The sequence below is a fragment of the Marmota marmota genome, unplaced genomic scaffold (genome assembly GCF_001458135.2).
Source record: "Marmota marmota marmota unplaced genomic scaffold, marMar, whole genome shotgun sequence".
Taxonomy (NCBI): Eukaryota; Metazoa; Chordata; class Mammalia; order Rodentia; family Sciuridae; genus Marmota; species Marmota marmota.
Genome location: NW_026000222.1, coordinates 11,457,974 through 11,471,219, shown reverse-complemented (window position 1 = coordinate 11,471,219; position 13,246 = coordinate 11,457,974). Strand labels below are relative to the sequence as shown.

At 38.8% G+C, this 13,246-nt stretch overlaps 1 protein-coding gene across 2 annotated transcripts in view; it reads right to left on the bottom strand.

The window, feature by feature from the left end:
* The window catches only part of Glg1 (golgi glycoprotein 1), a 122,341-nt gene that overhangs the window by 25,647 nt on the left and 83,448 nt on the right, over positions 1–13,246 (bottom strand). For both annotated transcript variants that reach the window (XM_048792499.1, XM_048792498.1), the window contains exons 9-13: positions 12,404–12,618; positions 7,714–7,835; positions 6,112–6,213; positions 4,472–4,625; positions 2,251–2,388 (exon numbers count right to left, since the gene is read on the bottom strand). In XM_048792499.1, coding sequence (XP_048648456.1) covers positions 2,251–2,388; positions 4,472–4,625; positions 6,112–6,213; positions 7,714–7,835; positions 12,404–12,618 — 731 coding nt within the window. The remainder of the gene's footprint in view (positions 1–2,250; positions 2,389–4,471; positions 4,626–6,111; positions 6,214–7,713; positions 7,836–12,403; positions 12,619–13,246) is intronic.

Here is a 13,246-nt window from a genome sequence, read left to right as displayed (position 1 = left end):
TTTTTTTTTTTTTTTTTTAATGTAATTTTTTTTTTTTTTTAAAGATAGAGTGAGAGAGGGAGGGAGGGAGAGAGAGAGAGAATTTTTTTAATATTTATTTTTTAGTTCTCGGCGGACACAACATTTTTGTTTGTATGTGGTCCTGAGGATCGAACCCGGGCCGCACGCATGCCAGGCGAGCGCGCTACCGCTTGAGCCACATCCCCAGCCCGTGGGTTTTTTTTTTAATGGGCCTTTACTTTGTTCATTTACTTACATGCGGTGCTGAGAATTGAACCCAGTTCCTCACACATGCCAGGCAAGAACTCTACCACTGAGCCACAACCCCAGCTCCTTAATCTGTGTTTTGATTATTTTTTACCTTCCATATTAAATCTGCAATTTGATAATGATCACAGGACAATAAATTCATAGTGAAAGGCATGAATTATGTTAAGACTCTGCATGGGCAAAGTAGATGGGGACAGAGGACTTGGAATACAGGATAGAGCTTAAAGTTCCTACAAGTCAGATCTAGGATTCACATTAAAAGGATCCTCTAAGGTAAACTTAAAAAGAAGGGAGCACGCTAGAGTTTAGATATTTAAAAGCTATTTTGTCCATGCTTTTGAAACCGAGCTGAAGCTTCCCTGTGGCCTTAGTATATTATTTTTCCTCTTAGAGGAGCAGAGGTTTAAGTGCAACATCAGCTCACTTTCCCAAAGCAATATGGCTACTTCTCAGAAGAGTGCTGTAAAGGGATCAGGTTAATGTATTGACCATTTTGCAGGAATCTCTCTGTTTTAGATTTAGAATAGGAAGAGAGGTGAAGGGTTGAAGGAATCATACAATAATCAGAATGGAAGGGGGGAAAACCTAAAGGAAAATGCAAAAACCTTTTGGGAGTAAAATAAATAAATGGCTAAGGAAAAAAACCTCATCTATGGAATCCTTTCTTAGGTTTAGCTGCTCAGTGAATATGTGCAGCTTCCTAAATGTTTACTTTACAGAGGAATATGAAGGAAACTGTTCCCCAGGATCCCATATCAACATGTCCTTTGTTCCACTGGATGGATGCAGCAGAAAGCTAAATTATAGGCATTTTCTAACAGTAAACCCTGAGAACTACAGCACATTCAGGCAGCAGACTCTGAAAATAGACCTAGTAGGCAGCCACGTTGCTTCTTTAAAATGTCCAATTCCTATACATGTGGCTTTTTAATACTTTAATTCCAGAAAGGGCTTTATAGTTGTACAAATTCAGCCTGACTTCACTCCTTATTCTAATATTAATGTGGCTTTAAACAAGTAGCTATTTCTCACTGCTGATTATCCTGCTTTATGACAGAAAAAATGCTTCCTTTCCAGGTAACCTCCAGTCATGTACCATTTTTTCCCTTTCCCTCACAAACCAGGCACATGATCCTAAGGAACTATTCCCAGCCTGTGTAACTCTTGGCTTCTAAAAGTCTGTATCTCTAGAAGTATGATCATACATTCAGCATAATAAAATATCCTAATAAAAATGAATTAAATTCGGGGCTGGGGTTGTTGCTCAGTGGTCGAGCGCTCACCTAGCATGTGAGAGGCCCTGGGTTCCTTGCACTTTCTACAGGGAGCTTATAACACAAGGGAATGAGTTCCTCACTCAGATTAAACATGAATTTTAGGAAAGGGGTCAACACATTTTACTTATCTGAGCCTCTATTTGGTCAACTAGGTGGAAAAAAACAATTCCATTTCCAGATATCTTGTGCTGTTCTGGGGCATGCACACTATTCATGCATACCAATATTTGTATATGAATAATACTTTGCTTATTTCAGAAGGATTTAATGTGGTTTATAAAGGTGAGAACAGGAATAAAAAGGCAAGATAAAATGAAATTAAAAATGAGTAAAAAAAGAAAAGGAAAATACGTTAAGGAAAGTGGAATGGAACCAGCAATAAACAAGCCTGATACATGAAATCCTATATGCTAGTTAGAGCTGAACCTTTGGCTCTAAGCCTTGTGAACCAACACAAAGAGGGAAAATAATCAATTACAAAATATAGTAACCATAATATAGAAAAAAAGTAGCTACTTGGGAAAAAGACAATTATTCTTGATATAAAGACCAAAGAACATTTTCCTGAGGATTTCTTCTACAGAGAACACGAACGGTATAATAAATCAAGGCTGTAAAGCAAACACCAAGATGGATCTCACTGTAAGTCATATAAAACATTGCCATTAACAGTAAAAAACAAACAGGAAGCCCAGCTGCCTACCTGCCCGGTCTCTGTTTTCTCACTACACCATTTCCCCAGATCTATGAGGCATTTATCCTGGAGGGCAGGATCCAGCTTAACATCCATGGCACGTTGGTGTAGAATCCTTTGGACTTCAGCTCGGCACTCCCGGGAGAGCTATGTGACAAACAATTAACAATTTACTTTAAAAGTACCAAAACAGGGGCTGGGGATGTGGCTCAAGCGGTGGCGCACTCGCCTGGCATGCTTGCGGCCTGGGCTCGATCCTCAGCACCACATACAAAGATGTTGTGTCCGCCGAAAACTAACTAACTAACTAAATAAATATTAAAAAAAAAAAAAAGTACCAAAACATATACATGAAGACACCAGACAGAGCAAAACTGTTCTCAGGAAACTAAAAAATATCTCTGTAGTTTATCTTCCAAACTTTATACCTCAAATCTCTTCCAGAATAAGAATTACATGTTCTAGGAGCCTTCTAAAAGTCCATATCTCTAGAAGTATGATCATACATTTAGCATAATAAAATATCCTGATAAAAATGAATTAAATTAGGGGCTGGGGTTGTTGCTCAGTGGTAGAGCACTCGCCTAGTATGTGAGAGGCCCTTGGTTCAATCCTCAGCACCACATATAAATAAAATAATGGTACTGTGTCCAATTACAACTAAAAAATAAATATTAAAAAATATTTTAAAAAATGAATTCATACAGATTAGGTTAGTTACTTTCTGGTTAGCAAAGTTAACTTGCCATTCTATGGGTAGGAGAGAATATCAGATCTGATTCAGGAAGAATGACACTTGATTTAGGAGAACCAAGTTCCATCTGAGCTTAGTTCATTCTCAGTTCCTCAGAATGAGGCAGGCAACTGCAGGAGCCAGTTAGACCAGGCCAGATTCTTCTAGATGAATTATGTGGCATGAGTAGAGGTGAAGCAGGTGGAAACTGATAGTTTTGGAAGGGCCATAAAAAGCTGTTATTGACAGGTACAAATGTCTCTTCCTAAAGAAGGCAGCACACCTAAGGCAAGAAATACAGATTTAATTTCTTAGTGTTTGGAGTCATGTGATGTTCTGAAACTAGACATAGCTGGTGGTACACAATATTGTTAATGTATTTTTCAAATGCCACTGGATTTTTCTCTTTAAACTGGTTAATTTTATATTGTGAATTTCACCTCAATACAAAAAAGCTAGCACATCAGATTCCATCCCTTTCTTCATTTGTAAGAGCTGGAACCTCCTACTAGAGTGACTAGCTAGATGCCAGGATTTAGGAGCCCCTGTAGTTAATGAGAGGCTCATTACACGAAGCAAAATGTAAAACAAGTCCCATGTTTTCTTATATAGCTGTAAAAAACTGGGTTAGACTAATAGCAATTGAAGTACATTTTTCTACTTCAGTCCTCCTCTTTTGAATCTTAGACAGTCAGATAGATCTGGGCACTGAGCTCAGAAGGGGTACTTGTAAACAAGCTCATGAAGTAATGCCACGCTTTCCTTACAAATGCAGAACTGACATGCATGCAAGTAGGGGTTTCCCAGAAGATGTGAAAAAAATCATTCTGGAGAGCAACCAGGATGTCAGTGAGGCACTAGCAGGCAGTCAATGCTGCCTGAGAGCCAAGGATACACAAAAACCACACCCAAAAGCAGCAATGGGGCAAATACCAAGAGACTGGGGTGTGGAAGTTTCTGTTCCAACTGGTGCATTGTCAGAGAAGCCTCATTAGTACAGGCATTTGTGTTCAGCTGTCAGGGGCAAAAGCCTAAAGAACCATTTGTATCCTGGCTAAAAGCTTCTAATGGATCTTTAAAGCTAAATAAAGTTAGGACCAGAATTTTAATTGTCCATTTGTGATTCAGATTTTAGTAATTTAAAGAAAAAACCTGGATATGTTCACCCACTCACTTTGTTAAAAACATAATCAGATGAAAAGAAGTGGGTGAGCAACTGCAGGGATGCTCGCTAAATGAAGAACTTTCTAGAAGAACAGCAACATCCTCCCCACAAATAAACAAATGACAGGGCTGGGGTCGTGGCTCAGAAGTAGAGCGCTCGCCTAGCATGCATGAGGCACTGGGTTCAATCCGCAGCACCACATAAAGTAAAATAAAGATATTGTGTCCACCTATAAGTAAAAATAAAATATTAAAAAAAACTAAACAAACAAAAACAAAACCAAAAACAAACAAACAACAAATGACAGGAAGAAACCAAAGTTGAATGCATACCCTCCTTCCCTGCTCCTCAGTGCGGTAAGCGTGTCTGTATAAACAAGAGAACACAGCTCCGGGAGGCATAAGTTCACTGGTCTCATTCCAACCATGGGTATGGCAAAGACGAGACGCATCTCCCTGGCACTTGCGGTAGAGGACAGGATCCAGCCTAGAAGACAAAGAGTAACAATTTTCCTTCAGACAGGCTATGGGTTTTCAGCAGGTGCTTGCTGATGTACTCACTGATAATCACCTCCAGAATAGCAGAGACAGTAGGTAAGCAGAAGTATGTTCCTGAATGCTGCTCTTAGTGGACACATGGTGGTCAATCTGTAGAAGTTTGTTAACTTCATTCTGAAGTCCACTTTCTACCTCAAAGATGTTATCTTGGTTATGGAAGTTACCTAACGTTACAGTAAGACTCAGCATTCACATGTCTGGGTCACAAAGGAAAGCCAGGGTTATAGCCACCAAGAAATTCACAACTTGTCACTAAATACATCTTCCTCTCTGATAGACCAGATCCAGAAAGGTGAGGAAACTGTCTCCTACTCAACTTTCTCTCTAGTAATACTGTTCCTCTTTCTTTTCCCATACAAGGTAAAACAGTCATCTTTTAGTTTACTTAAATATGTTTATAAAATTATAAAACATGACATTTAACTTTGAATCTTGGGACAGTGGGTTAGATGATGAGCCTGCTTCTTTAAATCAGATCAAGGGATAGTTGATTCTTTCCACATTATATTGTTAACTGTGAGGAAGGGCTACTTAATGGGAAGAGAGAAGCTAATATTTAAGAAGACACTTTTAAGACTATGAAGTAATTTTTTGATCATGGGGGAAAGAATAAAGAGGAGAAACCACAGTTTTGATCAAGGGGGCATACTCAGTACTCTTGGTTATTTCAGTTCTGAGGGCCTGAGGAAGCACAGGGCAGTTACCACCCAGCTTTCTGCAGTCCTTTCCTGAGTTAATTTGAAGGGATAGAAATAAAAACATATTGGATTTTCAAGTAATTTCTACTAAAACACTGAAGGCAAAATGTAGTCACCAGAAAAGGCTAATGACCACAATACAGTAGCTTAAATAACTGAATCAGGAAGTACCTAAACTTACAAAGTAGTGTGACCCAGTACAGGTGGCTATGTAAGTGGGAAAGAAAACAAAACATGGAAGGAGGATGGAAATGCAGCCAATAAACCACAATGATTCTGACTATAACAGAGATCCTTCTCCTATGTCAGCCCCCCCACCTTTTTTTTCTAACAGGATGAGAAGGGAATTAAAGAATCAAGTTGTCATCTCTCAAGATAGAATAAATTCAATAACTTTAAATAGTAAAGAAATAAAAACAAATTCCCATACCCAGTGCAAATCAATAGACACAAATGCATTATTATCTTCCTAATGTCATATCTGAAGATGTTTTTGCTGACCCCACAGATGCCAGAGTTCTTTCTAGATAGATGTTTGTGGTATCAGAACCATTCTGACCCTGATTTCCAAAGTAGTGGTGCACAGGGATGCTTGGTACAGACTGTACAAGGCCCTAGTTTCAAAGCCCAGCACTAAATCCCCTACACACACACACACACTCTGACAACACATAAGAACAGGTTAAATCAGTGCCTTACATTGTTCAAAATACTCACTTCCAATCCCGAGAGATAAAATACTGCAGCTCTAAGAGTCGGTGTTCACAATCTTCCACCATTTTCTCTGTGTATAAATGCTCCATCAGGCATGAAAGGATCCTAACCATAAAGAAGGTAAAATTGTAACAAGAGAAGAGCTCTGACTACAGTTTTCGAACTCTCACTTCAATATAATATTTCCTTGGTCAGTAGAAAATGCCCTTCAGCTATTTTCCTATAGCAATTGGATGTATTTTTCTTAGAATCACACAAATCAACTCAGCCTGATAGCAATTACATCTTTTATCAACCTCAGAGCCATTCAGCACTTAGAACCTGGTGTACATAAGATCTGTGCTACTTTATTTTTAACTATTTATTATGAAAAATTTCCAATACACAAAAGTAGAGAATGATATACTGGTCGCTTTAACCTCCTCGCAGAGTGACCAAGTTCGTTTTAACTCTATTTCCCCTGCTGATATTTTAAAGAAAATCTGAGATACCAAATCATTTCATTCATTCAATTCAGCAGGTTTCTCTAAAATATCAAAATACCATAGTGACCTTACCAAGAAATAAAAAAATCTTTAATATCATGTAATATCCTGATCATTTTCAGATTTTCCCAATTACCTCATATATATATATTTTTAACCTTTATTTTGTTTATTTATTTTTATGTGGTGCTGAGGATCGAACTCAGGGCCTCACGCGTGCTTTACTGCTGAGCCACAATCCCAGCCCCATATCTCATATCTTTTTACACGTTTGTTCGTATTAGGACCCAGCAAAGGCCCACATGTTGCATTCAACTGAAAAACTTCTTAAATCTCTGAATCCATAGCAGTTCCCTTTCTTTCTCCTTCTCTCTGGCGCCCTTTTTGGTTGATGCAGTAATCTTTATATTGCTAAATATTCTTATTAAGCATAAGGAATTTCACATAGCAGATTCAAGATAAACCTGGATTCTCTTCACTTTATTGCTAGGTACTATCAGCTACAAGCTATAAAGATTTTTGCAGAATGGAAAACCTGTTCTTACTTGCAACCTGGTTTTGAGAACAGTTTTCACATCATATAGAAGAAAACTAATGCAAGAGAATAAAATGCTTTCCCATAACATTTATCCAGCTTTCCTAGATCTTAGATGCAACTCTAGTGTTCATTCTGCCATGACTACATGCTCCTACTACCACATTTGTTTTGTTTCAATTACAATGAACTGCTTTCTAATAATTATCAAGTAGCCAATGTGTGCAATGAGTCAACATATAAATAGGATGAAAAATACAGAGTGCCAGTGTATGTATCACTTTATTTTGAATATTTTTTTCTCTCATTTTCATCAGCATTATAGTTGCTCAGTGACCTAACAGGCCCATGCATTCTCAGTCATTGTCAACAAGCATCATCACGGTACTGTTTCTAAGTGTCTCTTCTACATGGAGGAGGCAGATCAGAAGTCTGAATTCCAAGTTTTAGCAAAAGTCTGTACGTGTTCCTACTCAACAAAATTTTAGTCAAGATGTTAAATCACACAAAGGTCATTTGAGGAAAAGTTCCCTGTGCTGCCAAGTAAAATGCAATATGGATGAACACACAAATAAGATAACCTACATTGGGTCTCCAGATCGTATGTGTTTGCAGGCTGTTTGTATTACAGATTCACAAGCTTCATTCAAAGCTCGATCAATGCGGTAATCTGCACCAGGGTCTGTCTCCTGAATCAGTGTTTGCAGCTGGATTTAAAAAAAAAGAAAATCAAGAAGGAAGAAAGAAAGTCATCTAGGCACCAGAGAATAGCAGTGTCATCCCATCATACAATGAGTTCTCAGTCTAGTACATCACAACATACTTTAACAAAGTACTACACTTGTCACTGGCCAAGCTCAAGAACTTCTGCCAAATACTTTTCAGCTGTTTTGTCCACCTTGATCCAAGTTTTTCTGTTCAACCCATTGTGAAAATGGCTTTATCTACCTCTTCCAAACCATCTGCATAAGAACACATCTTTATAATGTGACCTGAAGGCTACTTCTCCCTCCTTATCTGCTCACTTGCTATCAGATTACTAAACCTCTTGGGCCAAGCCAGAGTTGGGCGGAGGAGAGTAATGAGAAGACATATCTAGTTACAGACCTAATTTAGTCCTAAAATGAATTTAGAATTTGCTGCCATCTTATTGGTATTAAAACTAGTGTACTTCTGGGTATGGTGCTACACACCTATAATCCCAGTTACTGGAATTGTTGAGGCAGGAGGACTGTAGCTGAGTGGTATAACACTTGCGTAGCATGGCTCAAGGCCTCGATATGGGAGACTGAACCCAGGTATGCTTCATGAGACAGAGTTTCATGAAGTTGCTTAAGGCCTTGCTATGTTGCTGAGGCTAGCCTTGAATTTGCAATCCTCCTGCCTCATCATCCTGAGCCATTGGAATTACAGGGTGTGCCACCTCACCTGGATGAATATGATATTCTTTATCTACTTTTGCTTGGTTCATCCTTTGCCATGGAATAAAATCAATGCAGGAGAAGGCAGTTGAGGCACAGAGGAAAAAACTCCAAAACAAGGACCAGAAGACATGAATTCTATCAATGGCTTTTGCTCTGCTCAATATTAGCTTTGAGAATATGTTCAAGTTGATTAATCTCTAAGTTTTGGTTTCCTTTAACTGCAGAATATAAGAAATTATACTATCTGGGAAAAGAATGGGTACAGTACAAAGCATTTTATAGACATAAAAGATCATTTTTACTACAGATGGGTGACATATAGTGTTTGAGGAGGTGATCTTAAATAAGAGAAAAAAAATTTGAAAACTACAATTCTTATTGGTTTAAGTTATCTTTTTCCAAGTAAAAGAAGTAGAGGCCTTTTTGTGTCATTGACTTACCCTCTCTAGGACCTTTCTCTGATCTGTTATCCTCTGACCTGCAATCCCATAGGATTGATATCATCTGATAAATCCCTATTTATCAGAGATTGCAGATCAAAGGAAATGAAGAAAAAACCCTATTCTATTATGTTAAAAGAAGTCAATAATCAAGAGAGAAACATGAAAGATTTCCTGAATTCTGTAATGGAAGTTATTTATATCAATTCTTTTTTTTTTTTTTTTCAGAGTAGAAATTAGAAGTTTATTAAAGGACAGCAGAAAAGACTTCTCCCGGAGGAAGAAGGGGACCCAAGAGGTGGAATCCGTGGAATGGATGTTGTCTCCCCTTTTTTATAGTTCTTTCAGTGATGGAATGTAGGTGGGAAGGCCTGAGGGGTGGGACACAGGTGGGCCAAAGAAGTAATCTGGTCAGGAAGGACTTCTGAGTCAGCACCTTTTTGCTGGGGGCTGTTCATTAACATTTCTTTGAGGTGGACTTTGGTTCTTGATGACAATTTGGAGAACATAAAAAAGACCATGATTAGTTGATGACAGCAAATCTATTCCAACCCCTGACATGCTTACGGAAAACCTGGAAAAAGCTTTGGAGAAATGAATAGTCTATGATCTGGAAGAGGCTCGCCTAAACTCATATAGCCAGGTCTGAAGGGAAGTTAATAGTTCATGACTGGGTGTGGTGGCACTCCCCTATAATCCCAGTGGCTTGGGAGGCTGAGGCATGAGAATCCACAGTTCAAAGCCAGCCTCAGCAACAGTGAAGCACTAAGCAACTCAGTGAGCCCTACACGTATGTGGCTCAATGGTCAAGTGCCCCTGAGTTCAATCCTCAGTACCCCCCCCCAAAAAAAGATAACAATTGTCCTTATGCTTTACAGTTTACTGCTTGCTGAGCTATCACTAAATCAGTCCAAGCAGAGAGGAGTGAAAAATAATGGTTAACCACAGACAGGTATTGATGTCTACTGTACCAAGGAAGAAAAGTCTGAAAATAAATTGTTTCAAAATATTACTCTGTTTGATTGAGGATGGATAATGCAGGAGAAGACTACGAAATTTTCTTTCTTTGAAGAAATGCCTTCAGTTTTTGTGAGGAAAAAATAAAAAATAAAGTATTTCTTTTCTACTTGCCAAGTCTTCATGTGGGCAAAACCCCAGTGCTTTCTACTTGCCAAGTCTTCATGTGGGCAAAACCCCAGTGCTCGCTATTTGAGGCTACCCTCTAGGTTTGGAAAGCACTTTCTTCTGAGCACAAAGGCTGCCGTGGGCGGTACTTATTTATCTTTCAAGTTGAGTCACTAGTTTTTTCAACAGGCTAAATTCCAAAAAGCCCTGGGGGTGAACTAGATGCCTGAAAATAAAGTTAAACCAGTCTATTTTCTTTTTTTCGGTACACTTCACTACAGGTCTAGGCTGAGTAAAAAGACAGGCTTACTTCTGACCTCCCTCCACAACTTCTATTCTGAGTTAAGGATGAAGGGCAAATAAAGGCTGTCTCCCAATACATTTTTTTAATACTTTTATTTTATTTATTTTTATGTGGTGCTAAGGATCGAACCCAGGGCCTTGCACGTGTAGGGGCGAGCGCTCTGCCGCTGAGCCACCATCCCAGCCCCCAATTCATTCTTGATTTGGGGCCCAGGCACATTTATTGGCACAGAGGTTTCCTAGGGCAATCACCAGCAAGAACTGCTCCTAAGGAACTACATAGTGACAAACTCAAACCACAGCAGATTCTAGAAGCTATTCTTCTAGCTGGGCCTGGGATTTTTTTATTCATTCATTGATTCATTCACTGGTACTGGTACTGAGGATTAAACCTAGGGGTGCTTAGCCACTGAGCCACATCCCCAACCCCCTCCCCTTTTAAATATATATTTTTTTAGTTGTAGCTGGTCATAATATCTTTATTTTTATTTGTTTATTTTTATGTGGCACTGAGGATCGAACCCAGGGCCTCACACATGAGAGGCAAGTGCTCTACCACTGAGCTACAACCCCAGTCCCTCCCTAGCCCTTTTTTTTTTTTTTGAGTTGCTTAGGGCCTCACTAAGTTGCTGAGGCTGGCCTTGAACCTGCAATCCTCTTGCCTCAGCCTCCAAAGTCGCTGGTATTACAGATGTGTGCCACCATGCCTGGCTGGGACTGGTATTCTAGAAGAGGCTACATTTGTCTATTTTTCCTACCATGGGATGTTCACATACAACTATGCACACTTCTGTCTGATGAAATTTTATTCCATGTCTAAATCTATGTTTCAGATTGTAAAATTTTGCTTCCAACTATAAAATTCTGAATTTCATGATTAGCAGGAAAATAAAATTCAAGTAATAGTTTTTAATAAAAATTTCAGTTATAAAAATAAAAGGCTAATTGTAGTTTTCTAAAGTTTCATTTAGGATAAAGCCTCAACTTTCTACTTTAGGATATCTAAAATATCCTTGCGCTTTCAAAAGGAAAGTTCATTGTAGAGAGTACTACTATTTTATTTGGTATTTTAAACTATTCAAAGACTAGTATCCAGTAAAAAAACCCAAAAAACCTAAACAAATACAACAGTAATGAGACAGATACAATATACTGAAATGTTTTAACTATATCAAGTATCTCATTTGTAGTAACTCAACTTTTTATTAAGTTGGATTAAACAAAAGTGTATGAATTCTTCCAACTAGCTTTATAGAATCGACTGTAAAATTTGGGGGTGGCAAAAGGAAAACCTTCCACTCACAGTGCCCTAATCAAATAAGAAAAGGTGGTGTGGGCTGGGGCTGTAGCTCAGTGGCAGAGCGGCTTGCCTGGCATTTGTGAGGCCTGAGTTTGACGGTTACCAACATACACAGATAATATAAAGGCATTCTGTCCATCTACAACTACAAAAACAACAACAACAACAAAAACCCCACACAACTTAAAGAGAAAATGGTGCAATTTTGAAAATAACATGCTTTCTTGATACTTCAGGCCATGCTGCATACCAGTAATAAAAAGACACTCTTAGAAGTTTCAGCTCATGTCAATTCACTTTCACATTCAGCTCAATAAAATGTACGGAGAGGTTAAAGCCCTTGATTGATTCATCAGAACCTGGTTCAACGAGTTCAGTAAATCTAGTAGAGCATGTGATGACCCTTTCTTTAGAAACTATAGTAAACAATGCATTTTCTTTATAGTATATAGTATATTGCTCTTTTTGTTGATTATGAGCTCTAACTTTTGTTCTGCAAGGAAATTCCATTTTCCTATTAATAAATGCTCAAAGAAACCAGATTCTGTCTGGTCCTTAGTACCTAATGTTCTACTGTGATAACAGAAATGATAGAGAAAAAGCAAGCTGGGACAGTGTCAGGGAGAGGCCAATTAGCTAATAAAATGTGACAGTCAAGGTGGCAGTAGAAAAAATTTCCTTACCGCCTGCTGGCAGTTCATTCCAAGGTTCCCCTTCTCCCCCCGAACAACTTTCATTAGACAGTGCAGGGTTCGCCCTTTCCGATGTAATCCAGAACAGTGGTGCTCAATCTCCCCTCGACAGCTCAGGATGATCTCAGGGCTCAAAGAGAAGTCTTCCATCAGCATGCGTCGGTAATCTAACATCTCCCCTTGGCACTCACTGCTGACTTGTCGCCCTAAGTTAGGATCAGAAATCACCACATATTAATTATATGATTCTGGGGCTGGGGTTGTAGCTCAGGGGTAGAGCGCTTGCCTCGCATGTGTGAGGCACTGGGTTTGATCCTTGGCACCACATAAAAATAAATAAAATAAAAGCTTTTATTAAAAAAAATTAGGGGCTGGGGTTGTAGCTCAGTGGAAGAGTGCTTGCCTAGAATGTGCAAGGCCCTGGGTTCAATCCTCAGCACCACATAAAAAAATAAGTAAAATAAAATACAGGTATTGTGTCCAACTACAACTAAAATAAATAAATAAATTGTGTTTCTGGGCTAGGGTTGTGGCTCAGTGATAGAGCGCTTGTCTCGCCTGCGTGAGGCACTGGGTTCAATCCTAAGCACCATATAAATAAATAAAGTATTGTGCCCATCTACAAGTTAAAAAAAAAAACCTTAAAAAAAAATTGTTTCTAGGCGGTATAGCGATACCAGACTTCAAACTATACTACAGAGCAATAGTAACAAAAACAGCATGGTACTGGTACCAAAACAGGCGGGTGGACCAATGGTACAGAATAGAGGACACAGAAACCAATCCACAAAACTACAACTATCTTATATTTGATAAAGGGGCTAAAAGCATGCA